A 14385-nucleotide genomic window follows, 5' to 3' on the forward strand; every position below is an offset into this window, starting at 1 on the left:
TCTTGCTATCTGTTTGGAGCTAAAATAACTGATCTCTAGTGCCTACTGAATTGAATGTTGCAAGGTTGATTATCACAACTCATCATATCAGAAAAGAAAGCCTCACTGTACATGAAAAGCATCAAGTTTAATTAGCCAACCAGAGTAACACCAACAGCTTTTCCTTCCACATTGCAGAATACAATACAAGAAAAACATCAAGGTCACGCTTGGGATCTGAAATCTTTCAGGTTGTTCCAAGACCCTCTTTATTCAGACACAACCTTCCACATAATACTTAATTTTTTTCTGGAATAAGGAAATTGCCCCTTAGTTGGAGTGTGTAGTCCTCATGAAATGACCTTCACCAGTGCTGTAGTTACACCTCAGAAATAATTCCTCTAGGAGATAAGAATAGCAATGGGCTTCCCCACACTCAGAATTATGTGACATTTATTTCCTCATCTTCACTGTATTTGACTTCTTTTAAAGGTAAATCTAAGCTTATTTTTTGTCTACCTTCAAAAGAAGAATGAACAAGGTTTTTAAATTTGTTTTTAAAAAATGAAGATACTCATAATATGTAAATCTGCATCATGCACTTTTAAGTTTGTGAGTATGCTATAAAATAATGACTTCTGTATAGATAATTTATTCAACTTGTTACTGAGGAATCATTTATTTTTTTTTAATTAATGTGAGTTAAGATGAAAATAGGGGTTTTTTCCTAAAAACAGGTGGAAAAAAATCTGTTTCAAATAACTACTTTTTTATGCGGAAAATAATTTCATATATAAACTAAGATAGTTTCAAAATAATAGATTTATTTTCTGAATACCATAGTAGAAGTGTTCCATGATGCATTTATTGATCTGAAAGAAAAATAGATTTTCTCTTCACTCTTTTGAAATGGGCTTTGTAGAACAGAAAAATAAAACATGTTTTCTTGGAATTTACTGCGTAAGGTCATAGTTCAATGAAAACTTTATGAGAAACAGTGGAAGAAAAAGAGAAATTGAAAAAAGAATTTCCCAAGGAGTTCACATCTTTTATTGTGCATGATTTGTACTTTTGCTGTTTGTACTGGAAAGCAAGAGGAGGAAAGAAGGAACAAGATGTTTTGTCTTACCCTAGAAGCTCAAAGTCCTCCGCGGCACGTGGTGGCGTCCCACAGTAAGAAATCCTGTCTGGGATCCCTACTGAGGGAAAATACCATTCCCTGGTAGTAATGCCTCTCAAAGTAAGACTGTAGATTTAGAAAATCCATTTTTAAATATTTTCAAAGATTTAGTAGCAACACCTAACAACTTCACAAATCCTTTTAGAATGTGCTCTTAAACAGACATTATAAGGAGCAGCTGGCTTTCTAAGTTTGAATAAAATACAGAGCGTGAATAAGAATATTAGTGGGTTTTCAGTTGAAAAGTTATTATTGCAGGCATTGCAGAACCTTTCAAGGTACACTGTGTGTGATTTAAGAGAGTTCTTCAGCTCTCTGTGGTAGTAAGTACAAGCTGCCTAATGAGAGTAATCCATAAGAGTTTATTCATAATGTTAATAAAATCAACTGGTATAAGAGCAGGTTCTGTTGCTGATAGCAGAAATGTTGTCTGTTATGCCAGAAGTGGGGTGTTACCAGGATTTCTGAAAGTTTGTTTGAATGATGTGCAGTACAAATAGATGTGTTGATGTCACAGTTGAACAAACTATCCCAAATCTCAATAATATTTCCACTGATGCTCCCATCAGTTGGACTGTCAGCAGGAATAACAGATTTTCTAGTGCCAGACAAAAATTCAGCTGTAACGTCTGACTGTCTAGCAGACCTACACATGCCAACAGACTACAGTTCTCTAGCTATATAATCTATCCCTTTGAAGAGCTGCAAAAATCAGACATTTCACAGAAAAGACTTTGTTCTTCTGAAGACCTTAAGAAACCATGTTCTAATAAAGGTTTTCTAGTAGTATAAAGCATTATGCATGTAATTAGGTGTACCTTTATTTTCTTAGTAACATCAAATGTCTCTGCCTGGATCTCATTAGCAGATGATCTTTATAAATCTGTACGGAAATAATGTTCATGCATACATGATTCTCTCATAGGGATACCCTAATGCTTGTCTTCATTCTTCATATAGTTCTCTTGTGCACATATATTAATTTTCGTGTAAAACCTGTTGTTTACAGTTATAATAAAGACTTATGGCCATGTAAACAACTTTGTGCAATAGGAATCAAAGTCTAAACTTCCAAAAGCGGCAAAAGTTTGTCATCATGTTTTAGTTTATATCTTCACCTGAAAGAGTGGAAATCCGTAAAAAACACTGATTCTAAACTATGTACCAAAAAAAAAAATACCTTAGACTTTTTTATTTATTTATTAGCTTGGCATGTTCCTAATTAACCAAAATAAAATTCTGGACTTCCTACCACCACAACCTATCACTCATTTATCGTCAGATTTTCAAATTTTCTTTCTCAAACATTGCTTCATAGCAGTTTGCTGTTTTCTTTACTATCTGTTAGAAAAACTACTATGGCTTTTTAGTTTTAAAAGCATGAAAGATATTGGGATATATTGCAGTGATATTTGCTAAGACATTAACATGTTTTATGAATAAAATCCCAGTGTCTTCTAGAGCTTTATGGCTGGGACTAATTCTTGCCTTAAAAAAACAACCAACCAAACAAGCAAACAAAATACAAAAAACTTGAGGCAGTAATGTGGAATCCAGAATGATACATAACTGATTTTCCTTCTTTTCATCTTTTTACTTTTTGACCACTGAAAATCCGATTCCTTCAGGCACTTGGCTAACCCCTGTAAGGTCTATGCTTCCAAATGCCTGAATTTCACAATTTGTAATTTTCCAGGAATTATGTGGAATATAATTTACGTGTTTATGATATCTGCATTAGCAACAGCTTTTCTGATTTTTTTTACAAGTCTCTTCTGCAATCTTCCATGCCTAACTTGACACAAAGTATTCACACTTCTCTGTCAATGGCTTTTATCTCTGAAGTCTATTGTTAACATTTTGAAAGCTACTCTTGCCAAAGATAATGAAAAAAAAAAGTGTTTTATTTGCTTAAATTCTGTATTGGCAATGAAACTTATGTAGTGGGGCTTAATGCAGGGTCAAAGTTCTTAAAAGAAAGTACCCTGCAGACTTAGCAAGGAATTCACCAACAGCAGGAAAGCGACCCAATTAGTGGCACAATTACCAGGCAATCAGTGACATACCCTTGTGGAGGGAACACTCAGTATAACGGTCCCTGTCACAGGATAAGAGCACAAATGTCCAGTGATCAAATCCTTACATTGCATCGTAGGTAGCTCTGGATATGACACAGTTTATTTTAAAGAAAATCTTCAGGTATCTGTCTCAGCCTGCAGCTATTGTGCTGCATTTCTTCTCTGGGTACTTCTTGCTGGTTCCAGTGGTCCTCTCATAATTAACTGAGTAAATAAACAAATAAAAATCCTTCCTACTTGCAGTCCTTAGCGAGAACTACTGTCATTCCCATCTCTGAGTTTTACTTTTCTGTTCAACTCCAATATGAATTAATCTTTACAATGCATAAATTATCTTTGGGCTGTTCAGTCACAAAACCAAAAGAACAAATAGAAAATGCAGTCTGTGTTTAATCAAAAGCTCCTGAATTCATATTGAATCTTAAAAAAAAAAAAAAATAAAAGGTATTTCACAGGATATATGCATCTGGAATCTAATAATCCTGCTAACTACCAGGCAGGAGCTTATCTAGCTTACCTAATGCATATGTCTCAAGTTTAGAAAACATCAAAATCAAAAGAATTATTGACTGAATGCATATTTTTTCCATAAAGGATATTCTTATCTCTTTCTAAGTGCATTGTAAATCTCAAGTTCAGTAATTCATTGCCTCTGTTTTACACTATAAATATAAAATATATTGGCCTAAGAATTTTGTGGTGTTACAGAATGTGGGCACTACAACCTAGTGTACATTCCCTTAAGACTGCTTTTCACAATTTAATGTTTTGCTTCTTCAGCAAAAATCAAAATGTATCAAACAACATCATGAATCCCAGAGTATAATAGAAACTAAAAAATATGGTTCAGGCATTTTTTTTAGGGTTTCTTTTGATACGACTCAAATTCACCTACTTTCAGTGGACACTAGGTTGAACTATAAATAATCTATTATTTCTGCTACTATGAGTAGATACTGATGATGCACAAGGATTGCAAAACTTCCTTTTAGTTTACATGAATTAAACACATAGAAATGAAATTATTACTTCTATGATGAAGTACGGCTAAGTGCTTTTTGCTTTCTACTAAAACTTGGCTGGAAAATACTGGAGATAATAAAACCACAGTGTTTCTTCCAAATAGTGTCTAGTTTTTCTCTCTGTGTGCAGGTAACTTTGCAAATAATGTTGCAGTCTCACAACTCAGCAATTGGTAAATGCCTGGCTTTCATAGAATCAAAGAATAATTGGCACTGGGAGGGACCTCTGGAGATCATCTTGTCCAACCCCCTGCTAAAATAGGTTTACGTAGGCCAGGTTGGACATAATCGCGTCTACACAGGTTTTGAATATCTTCAGAGGAGACTCCACAACTTTTCTGGGCTGCCCATTCCGGTGTTCTGTTTCCCACACAGTAAAGAAGTTTTTCCTCACATTCAGATGGAACTTCCTGTGTTTCAGTTTGTGCCCATTGACCCTTGTCCTGTCACTGGGCAGCACTGAAAAGAATCTGGCCCTGTCGTCTCGACACCTACCCTTAATCCCCTCTCAATTGTCTTCTTGCCTCACTGTAGAGCATTTATCATCTTTGCTAGTGGTCTTTGAATTGATTAACATCAAGATCTTCTTCAGGATCACATTTGCCAACAACCTGCTTATTAATGCAGTTTGAAGCTATTACCCCTGAAAAACATTTTCAGGAATCTGGAATTCATTCTTTTGCTTTTTCAGGGTTTTTTTAAAGGGATGCATCAGAGAAATTGCTGGTATTGCATACTTAGAAAGGGGAAAAAACCTTTCTTCCGCATGACCGTTGGCAAGAAGGAACTTATGCCATTGTGGTTTATGTTGTTATTATGAGAATTATCATAAACTCTTGAAGCTTCGGGCTTTGTAGTAGATCTAAAATCACTTTACTTGAAAATTATGTTTATTATTCTCTTCAGCTGGGAATTCAGTAGATCAAGACAAATGTGGTGTTTCTCTGCTTAATGCATTTAGTAATTTGACAAGATAGGTATAATTTCCCATACATTTCAGTTCCTCACAGTAATAGTGTTCCAGTGTAATTTGGCAAACAAACAAAAGAGCTAATTAAGCATTGTTGAATTTTTCCAAGGCAAAGTGTATACAAGGTCATACCAAGGGCTCAGCTGAAGTTTATTAAAGATTAGCAGTCTGTTTCTGCAGGAGGGATCCCTCCAGTTACTGTAATGTATGACAGCCTGGCATTCCACAACAAGCTGTTGTACAGAGCAGAATCACAGAACAAATTTTCAGTAGAATGTCTAATAAAAGGGTTTTATATATTAAAGACATTTTTCTCTTTATATTTTGTTGCATTTGGAACAGATAAGCACAATAAGACACTATTTGCTTCCATACACTTGGAAAATGATTCTAGGAGTAGGTCATTATGTAAAAAAAGGACTAGGTTATTCCCATGCCTTTCATTTACACTGTAAATCCTTGTGGCAAAGACACACTTTTGCTTTTGGATTTACCTCATGCAAAAGGAACCAATCTGTGAATTCAAATACAAATCAGGTAAATACTTATGAAAATGTTTGGATAGTGGCGTGCCATGTTTGCCGTTAACTTACAAAAAAAGGGCAATAATTTAGATATTTATTGTATGTGTATAAGTTTGGAGCATTGAAACCTGTGAGCACAGTCTGTGAGCAGGTATTGGACCATGCAGGGACTAAGACCTTTACTTCTACTTTCCTGACCATCGTATAGACTGTTCAGGAACAGTACTAGTGCAATATTATCCTTGTGATGCTTCTAAAGACTGTAAAATATAGATTATTTACTGTGCAAGGATGAAATGTTCTTTAAAATGTGTCTATGGTGCTGAGCACAGAACGTGTTTCTGAGTTTTTCCTGTCATAGTTCTGGGAGTTTTAACTAACATTCATATTCCTATGCTGACAAATGAAATAATTTACCTCTTTCTCTTTTTCATAACTACATGGAGTTAGCAACAAAAGAAACATTGAGGGAGTACCTTTCCTGGTTTTGAAAGTAGCAGACCTGGACAGAAACTGTGAAGGCTCAGTGCTTCTAAGAAGAAATATTTTCAAAGTCAAACTGTGCACCTTGTTCCCAAATAAGCACTAAAATGTTGTAAATCTGTAATTGGATCCTGAGATTAAAAAGAGACATGTAAATTCCTAGTTGTTCTACCTGTACAAAGTGGTGTGAAGCTTTCCAACCCCAGAGCTCTTCTAGAATCAATAATTCTATCCTTTTTTACTCATAATGGGAATCTTGTCTGAACACTACATGAACTGACCATTTCTCCAATCTGCACTAGCAGTCAACATAAAAATTCCATGTTATTTATTGTTCCCCATAATCGTATAAGCAGTATTTCAAAAATAGTTTATTACTATGAAATTAACACACACTTTTTTTCATTCATTGTAAAGATTTCTTAGGTGTCTATATACCCTCAGGTGCCTTAAACTCAGTTAAAAGGAAAACAGTCTTTCAAAGACTATTTATGTAAACAGCACCTAATTCCTCTCCTGGAATATAGTACCATCATATAATGCAGCAATGAGCATGGAAAGCCTGCACTGAAGTATAGTGAATCACCATATTTCCCCTGTAGAACAGAAGAAACAAACTGCAAAGGCAAAGGGTCTTTTTAAAAAATAATAATAAAAAGAAGATAGACAATATAGATTAAATATTTCTAAACTGTACAAGCTATCCATCTTGAAGCTATAAATCCAAACAAAGTGGTGGCTCACTGAATGACCTTAATATTGGTTTTGAGAGCAGATTGATGAATGATGCAAGTAATAGGCATGAAATCAAAGGTCAAGATCAGTCCAGATTTTGCAGACCAAGATCCTTTAATTTCTGAGGTACCTACAGCACTTGCTTGAGTGGACTGGTCCTGGTTACTTGCAAGCTCCTCGTTTTCTGTCTTCCACAGCAACAATAGATTACATTTGTCATAAGTACACATAGTGCAAATATCTCTTGCTGGTTTTGATCATGAAAAATCTAAAAGTATCGTGTTCTTTCATTATGGAATGCAAAGATTATTTTTTCATAGGTTACCATGGTAACAAAATGGTAACTGTGTTTCTATTTTTATTTTACATTAATAAAAGGCTTAGTATTGTACACAGTAGCAAGTGTGTCCTATTAAGCCTTGATACTGCATAACAAGAGGTGTTGTGTTTCTGTAGAAATATGAGGCTTGGAATGAATCCTTTGTTTTAAGTCTTGAATCACCATAGGTTTCATGTCTTTTTTTTTCTGTCTATACGAATGTAGTTAAAGACAAAATCTATTAAGAAGTGTAACTCTACATTAGGTTAAAAGCAAGGAAAAAGAAATTTTGCCTATGATCTATAAGATTTCAATATATAGATCTCAGTGCTCAGACCTTGACGGGTGTTTAAGATGCTCTAGTAACTGTGTCCAAGTCTGTAAATCTGCACATTGCAAACTCTGTGGTGCTTACAGAAGACTATAAAGGATGATAGAAGTATTATTAGCAAGAACTCAGTTCCTCCAGGGCAAAGAAGTAAAAGAGGCAATAACCATTGATTATTCCATTAGCCAGGGAATTGCTTTAACCATTTCCAAAATCTCAGATCTCCCAGGCTGAGGGAATGAGAACAGATGCAGGAGGGAAATGGGACTCAGTAAGATTTTATCTAGAGGAATAAAGTTCTGCTGGGGATGGAAACAAACTGCTGTACCTGGGGTAAGAGTCACCCTGAACTCAGGCAACTATTGGTCATGGTTTGCTCTTTTTTCTGTTTTTTGAAGGAAGTGACTATTCCACCTCTAATAGATGTACAACCCTCAGTATACAATACAGTGCAGAGCTCTTGGAGCAGATTCCCTGAGGATTATGAGAAAAGAGGTAGAACCTTCCATGTTACCATGACAGTGTTATCTCCTGGCATTGTAGGATAGATGTAGCAGGTATAGGTGACCAAATTTTGCAATTTTGCAATCATCCCTCATGAATGACTGATGAATATCTATATGTTTAAAACAAAATACAGTGTAGTAACACTTAATAGCATAGAATAATTGAAAATTTAGATTGTAGGGGAGCTCACTAGATCATCTGGTCCAACTTTCCACTCAAAGCAGGGCTTACCTCTACATTTTGTGTAACTTGTGTTTTTGTCTGATTGATAAACTTCTGATGATCCTAGTTTGGCTACCTAAAAAAATATTGAAGAAACAGTAAACTAGAGATACTCATCTAATATGCCAGCTTCTTCCCTGTGCCATGTCTGGGAATAGCCTTGATTTGCTGAAGTGTTTTCTGAGGAAGATACAGTTCCTGTCAATAGGAATTTTTCACTTTGAGAGTGAAAATTTTCTCAGGAGAGAGCATGCAGATCAAACATCTGATGTCTGTGCTGTTAGCAGAGCTCCCAGGAGTTCAGGGGTTCAGCAGAATCCCTGTGCTTCTACACAGTTCTCTCAAAGGGCTGGAGATCACTGGGGATGCTGCTGCATCACCAGGGGTCAGATGATCCATAGGAAGTAAATTCAGCATGTTTATGGACAATCCAAGTGTCTGAGTGCTTTAACCACACCATCTCTGAAACACAGTAGTAATCACAGAATCACGGATTCTCAGAATGGGTCAGGTTGGAAGGGACCACAGTGAGTCATCTGGTCCAACCTCCCTGCTCAAGCAGAGTCCTCCTAGAGCACATGGAAAAGGATTGCATCCAGATGGTTTATGAATATTTTCAGGGAGAGAGACTCCGTGACAAAGGTCAATCTGTTCGAGTATGTAGTCACTCACACAGTAAAGAACTTCTTCCTCATGTTCAAGTGGAACTTCCTGTGCATCCGTTTCTGCCCATTGCTTCATGTCCTAGTGGTTGGTACCACTGAGAAGAGCCTGGACCACCCTCTTGGCATCCCCCTTTCCGATATCTATACACATAATGAACTCCCCTCTCAGTCATCTCTTCTCAAGGCTGAGCATACCAAACTCCCTCAGCCCTTGTTCATAAGAGGGATGCTCCAGTCCCCCAGTCACTCTTGTTACCCTCCATTGCACTCACTCCAGGAGGTCCACATCTCTCTTGTACTGCCCAGGTACTTGAACCTAAAACTGCCCAGAACTGCACACAGTACTGCAGATGAGCACAGTACTCCAGATAATAATCCTAAAGCACCCATTTCTGCAAATACAAAATTCACAGAAATGAACAGCCATATGAGTTTTCATTTTAAATGTTGAGATGAGAAGGGAGTAGGAATCAGAGAAATTAGGGAAAGAGTTTTATAGGCTTATCAAAACACATTCCCATGTTAGCTACCAAAATACTAACTTCACAGGCTCATTCAGTCCTTGCCGTAGATATTCAGGCTATCTGTGAGAAGAAAAATGTCTCTATGGCAAGCATTTGAGTTAACCTATCTAAGGCACTTTTATGTCTCTGTGTGTCCAACTAGCAGCAAGGAGGCTGGAGAGCTCTGAAGGCCATTCAGTGCTTTGGCAAAGCTGAGCACTGGCCAGTGGGAATCACTGATAGCACAGGAATCCTGTCATTGATACTGAGAGAACCTTGGCACTGCCAATGTGCTCTTTGCGGCACAGAGGTCTCCATTAGATCTAGATATAGAGTGGGATTCAATATGAGATTAGGACAGCTGCATTTGGTCAGTGCAAAGAATAATTTTGTGTATTTAGGGCAATGCAAGGGAGAGTTACAATACAATGTTTGAAGTGGTGGATTAGTAACCGAGGAAGAGACAATGTCTTTTGCACAATTATAATGTTAAACTTTTGTCCAGAAAGTGGAAGATCTGATTTCTAGCCACTGCCTAGTCTTTAAACCAAACACTGCATGTGTGATTTAATCAGTACAGTATTGATAAAGAATTGATTGACTAAGATGTTTCAAACACTCTGAGACTGAGAAGAACCTAAAAATCTCTCATTTCCAAATGGACTTTTGAGACTTATTTAGTGGTTTCAATGAAAGCAGGGATAGCCTGACAATGATAGAGTAGACCATTAGGAAATCAGGTCAGTTTCAGATGCTTCCCTTCTAACATCCTTTCTGTATCCCATAATTTCTGCTAACTCAGCCAAGTCACTTCTCAGCATGTATGAAATACTGACTGTCAGCATTTACAGAGTTCTGTCATCCAGAGATGACAATAGAGGCAATAACTAAATATAAACACCTTTGCAGTTTGACAACATGATTAGCAGGTGATTTTAATCCCACAGGCCCTAAACCCTAAGCATTTGCCAAGTCCAGTACGGCTCTGAAACAAGCAATGTGGATATAACCCTTAGAGATTTACTTTTAGAATTATTATTTTGTTTACTAAATAAACGTCTAAAATATCATAAAGTAGATTAATTGTAGACAAGACTGTGTTTTGTGTTAGCTCTGAATACCTAATGTCAGTGAGGGCCTTTCTAGTGATGTAAGAAGAACAACAGTATGACAGGTTTTCATTAGTGAGGATAAATGCTATGGATCCAAGTAATGATTGGCATGATCATAAACGTACATCTCATATACCTCTATCAGCTTCAACAAATGTAGCTATACTTTTTTGAAAGAGCTACATAATATATTATGTAAATGGTTTACTTTGTAAATTTTCCAAAGATTTCAAAAAGAGCATTCCATATTTAGGCCATGTGCTTGACAGTGTGTCTTTCATCTTATTAATAGGCACCACAAGGCCACATAAGGAGGGGGAAGTTCCTGGTGTGGACTATATTTTCATTACTGTTGAAGATTTTATGGAATTGGAGAAAAGTGGTGCTCTCTTAGAAAGCGGGACATATGAAGGTAAGCAGACTTTTACTGCTAAATTTGTATCGTGTCTCCATTGTACGCTTTTCTAATTTGTTGGAATTGCACTGGGACATCCTGTTACAAATGTGTCACTGCTCCTGTTACCAGAAATTTGTGAATAGCCGTATGGCCATTATGAAAATATTTTCGTATGTAAAAGCTAAATGGGTTCATTCTAATTTTAGTGTATTATAGTGGTTAAGAGAAACATGATAATACATCCCTTACAGAGACAGGAACACTAGTCCTTTACACCAAGTGATTGAAGACATCTCCACCTGCTTGTTTAACACAGGGCAAACACACTCTACAACTCACACTCTAATCAAATGTAAGGCTGACACTTTTCCTTTGCATATGTGACCCTACAAATAGCTATCTATATCAGAGATTGAAACCTCACTGCCTAAAGTAAAAGAGGAAGGATTTGCTATGTCATGTCTTATGGGCTTTGTAAAGTTACTGAAAAGAACTTGTTACTTTTGTAATATGACAGAGGGATAGGAACTGTCCTAATGGCTGTATTAGAAGATGCCTGCCTATGGGGCAAAGAGCCAGCAGCTCATTGCAGAACACTGCTTCCCAGGAGAACTGATGATTCATCTGATTTTAAAACTATTCCAAAACACAGCTGTCCTGAAAGTGAAACTACTGTAAATAGGAGTGCAGTTACATAGAAGAGTATTTTAATAAAACCAGAATAGTGATATGCTATCTTAAACCAGATGTTTCTTTAGAAATACACTAGTATTTAAAATAGCTGAGTAATGGATAATGGTTTTTTACTGTAATTTGCAAAATTACAGGGAACACCTGTTATATGAAAAATATGACCCACACATATGAGACTCATACACTGGGTGAGTGGAAAGAAAAGCAGCCCCATATTTCTGCCTTGTAGAAAAAGAAGCAATGAAGACCTCTTTTGTCCTGACTTTGTCCCTGTCAAGGAAAGAACCTGAAGATAAATAAGAAGCTATTCACCCAAAAAAAATCATTAGCTGAGTTATAAATAGCAGCAAAGAAGGTAATCCTTCTAATCAGTACAAAGTATCCATTGCAAATTAAATAAATTTTTATTAAGAATTATATCAATACAGAACTTGTAACAAAGATTTACATTAACAAAGGTCAAATAAAGGAAAGTGTATAATCTTTTACCTTTTGACTTTTTTCACCACTGTCTGACATGTGATGGTACAACTTACCTAAACATTAATACAGCATCACAATTTTACATTTATTGGAGATTTTATCAGACTTTAAATAACAAGTCTTTCTTGAAGTGTCGTCTTGTTACCTTAGGTGTTTGAAACTAACAGAGAGGCTTAAGTGTACCACCGAGTCTGTCATTGCTTGACCATGTAATTTCATTAGTTTGTAGCAAGGTTGTAGAGATTGAACTGCTAGGTTTAATTAATTCACAATGCTCTTCTGTCTCTCAAGGCATACTGAGATGTGTCTTTTAATACCAACTACCAGAGCTGAGTGGACAGCAGGGTGAAATATTAGTTGCAGAAGTCTGCATAACTCCTCAAATCAGCTGAGGACCCAGCTGAAGAGAGGTCCAAAGCTGTGATTGTGCAATGTTTGTCACGTCATTTGCTTATCACAGATGACAAGTTCACTGAAGCCAAGAAGTCAGAAACTAAACATAAAGGAAAAATAGACTCAACAGACCAGTTCTACCTGTCTTTGATTCCCACATTTCTTAATCATCTTATGGCAAATAATAGGTAACACCTTCGAAAATATAAATAGTTTACAGATACTGTTTCTCCTGTTCCCATGCAAATACCTTTGGATGTTACCTTACAAAGTTATACCCTCAGTTTCCTGATTCATTCTTGACTGTAGCATGTTCCTCTGGAAAGAATTTTGCTAATCATCCCATCATAAGTTTTCCTGAGCACATTAAGTTTGCAGTGATTAAGTTTACTGGTGACAATTATACCAAGCAGAGCAGAGAAATTTTCAATTTCCCTCATAAGGAGAAGATGATTTTTGAATTCTTCCATAGACCAAGTAACTTATGTGAGCATGCATATTCTGGGAGATGAATTTTGTCTCCTTATCAACACTGGTTATCAGATCTCTGAAACAAATCAGCCTTCTTTTTAATGATTCTCAGTGTTAATAGATTGGTTTTCAGATTTCTTTTTTTCTTGTCTTAAAAAAAAAATCATTCTGTATTTAGCTAAGTTTCTATAGTGTAGCTGAATCAGTCTATGCTGATTGTCTAACTGCAATCCCTATGTACCAGTTAGTCTCTACCAGCAAATTTTTTTAAAGAAGGGATTTCTCATTTAGTTGAGATAAAGAGACAGACTGTGTACATGTGTTGTTTTTCACCACTTCTTGACTAGAAGGTTTTGTTCAGTCAACTTACCTTCTACTGGGTGAATTTCAAAGCAAACTAGAAAGTTCCAGGTAAACCAGAGGAGAAGGAGATCAGATGGAGACTTACCTGATGCTGAGTGTTTGTATTGTTCGTTGTAGTACTTGGCATTGTTGGGAGGGGGGCTATTTTCTCATAGTAATGACAAACCTAGTGAAAACATTCAGAAACATTTTGTTCTAAGGCAAGCAAATAATAGTTGTGATTCCAACCTGGACAGGACATAATCCAAAAGTGAAAGCGGTATTTATTCTTAGAAAAATATAGTTCTGTAGTACCTCTTTTTTTTTTTTTTTTAAGCACACATTATTTTTTGAGTTTTAAATAGATCTTTAAGTTATAAAAATGTCTGAATTAAAAATAGGATACTGTGTGACCTCCTTACTACTTCAGGCTTTCTTTGTCTACCATTTTAGTGTCAACTGTGAATGACTGGTGTATTCCAAAGTACTGTAAAAAAGCAATAGTGTGTTCATGATAAAAATTCTACAAATCTTCTACTTTTATCAGTTTTTCAAATATGAAAACATTTCATTTCGGTAGGACTATTTCATTATTAATTGGCCTTTTCTACTCATGTCTTTTTGAGCAACTGCTAGGGAAAAAAGCTATCTTTACAGATATGAATTATTTTAAACATACATAATGATACATGAACAGTTGCTACATGTTTTGCAGTTTACCTGTGGCAAAGTTCTCTGTCAACCTAGGTAACAGTATTCAATGCAGAACAAGAGAAAGAATACAAGGGCCAGTTTTACTCTCACTCAGATTAACAGTCCAAGTCACATTAACTTCAGTGACATTGTCATTGAGATTTGAATTTGTAGTAAAATTACAAATTTCATTATAAACATTTATGTAAAATTAAAAATCTATTATACACCAGCACCTTGCTATTTGGGGTGGGGGGTGTTTGCCTGAAGCACACCAGACTCATTT

General features: G+C 36.2%; 1 protein-coding gene across 16 annotated transcripts in view; it reads left to right on the top strand.

Moving 5' to 3' along the window:
• MAGI2 (membrane associated guanylate kinase, WW and PDZ domain containing 2) overlaps positions 1–14385 on the top strand; it is a 718675-nt gene that overhangs the window by 411592 nt on the left and 292698 nt on the right. For all 16 annotated transcript variants that reach the window (XM_032689609.1, XM_032689610.1, XM_032689611.1 and 13 more), the window contains one exon: positions 10920–11039. In XM_032689609.1, coding sequence (XP_032545500.1) covers positions 10920–11039 — 120 coding nt within the window. The remainder of the gene's footprint in view (positions 1–10919; positions 11040–14385) is intronic.

The sequence above is a fragment of the Chiroxiphia lanceolata genome, chromosome 5 (genome assembly GCF_009829145.1).
Source record: "Chiroxiphia lanceolata isolate bChiLan1 chromosome 5, bChiLan1.pri, whole genome shotgun sequence".
Classification (NCBI taxonomy): domain Eukaryota; kingdom Metazoa; phylum Chordata; class Aves; order Passeriformes; family Pipridae; genus Chiroxiphia; species Chiroxiphia lanceolata.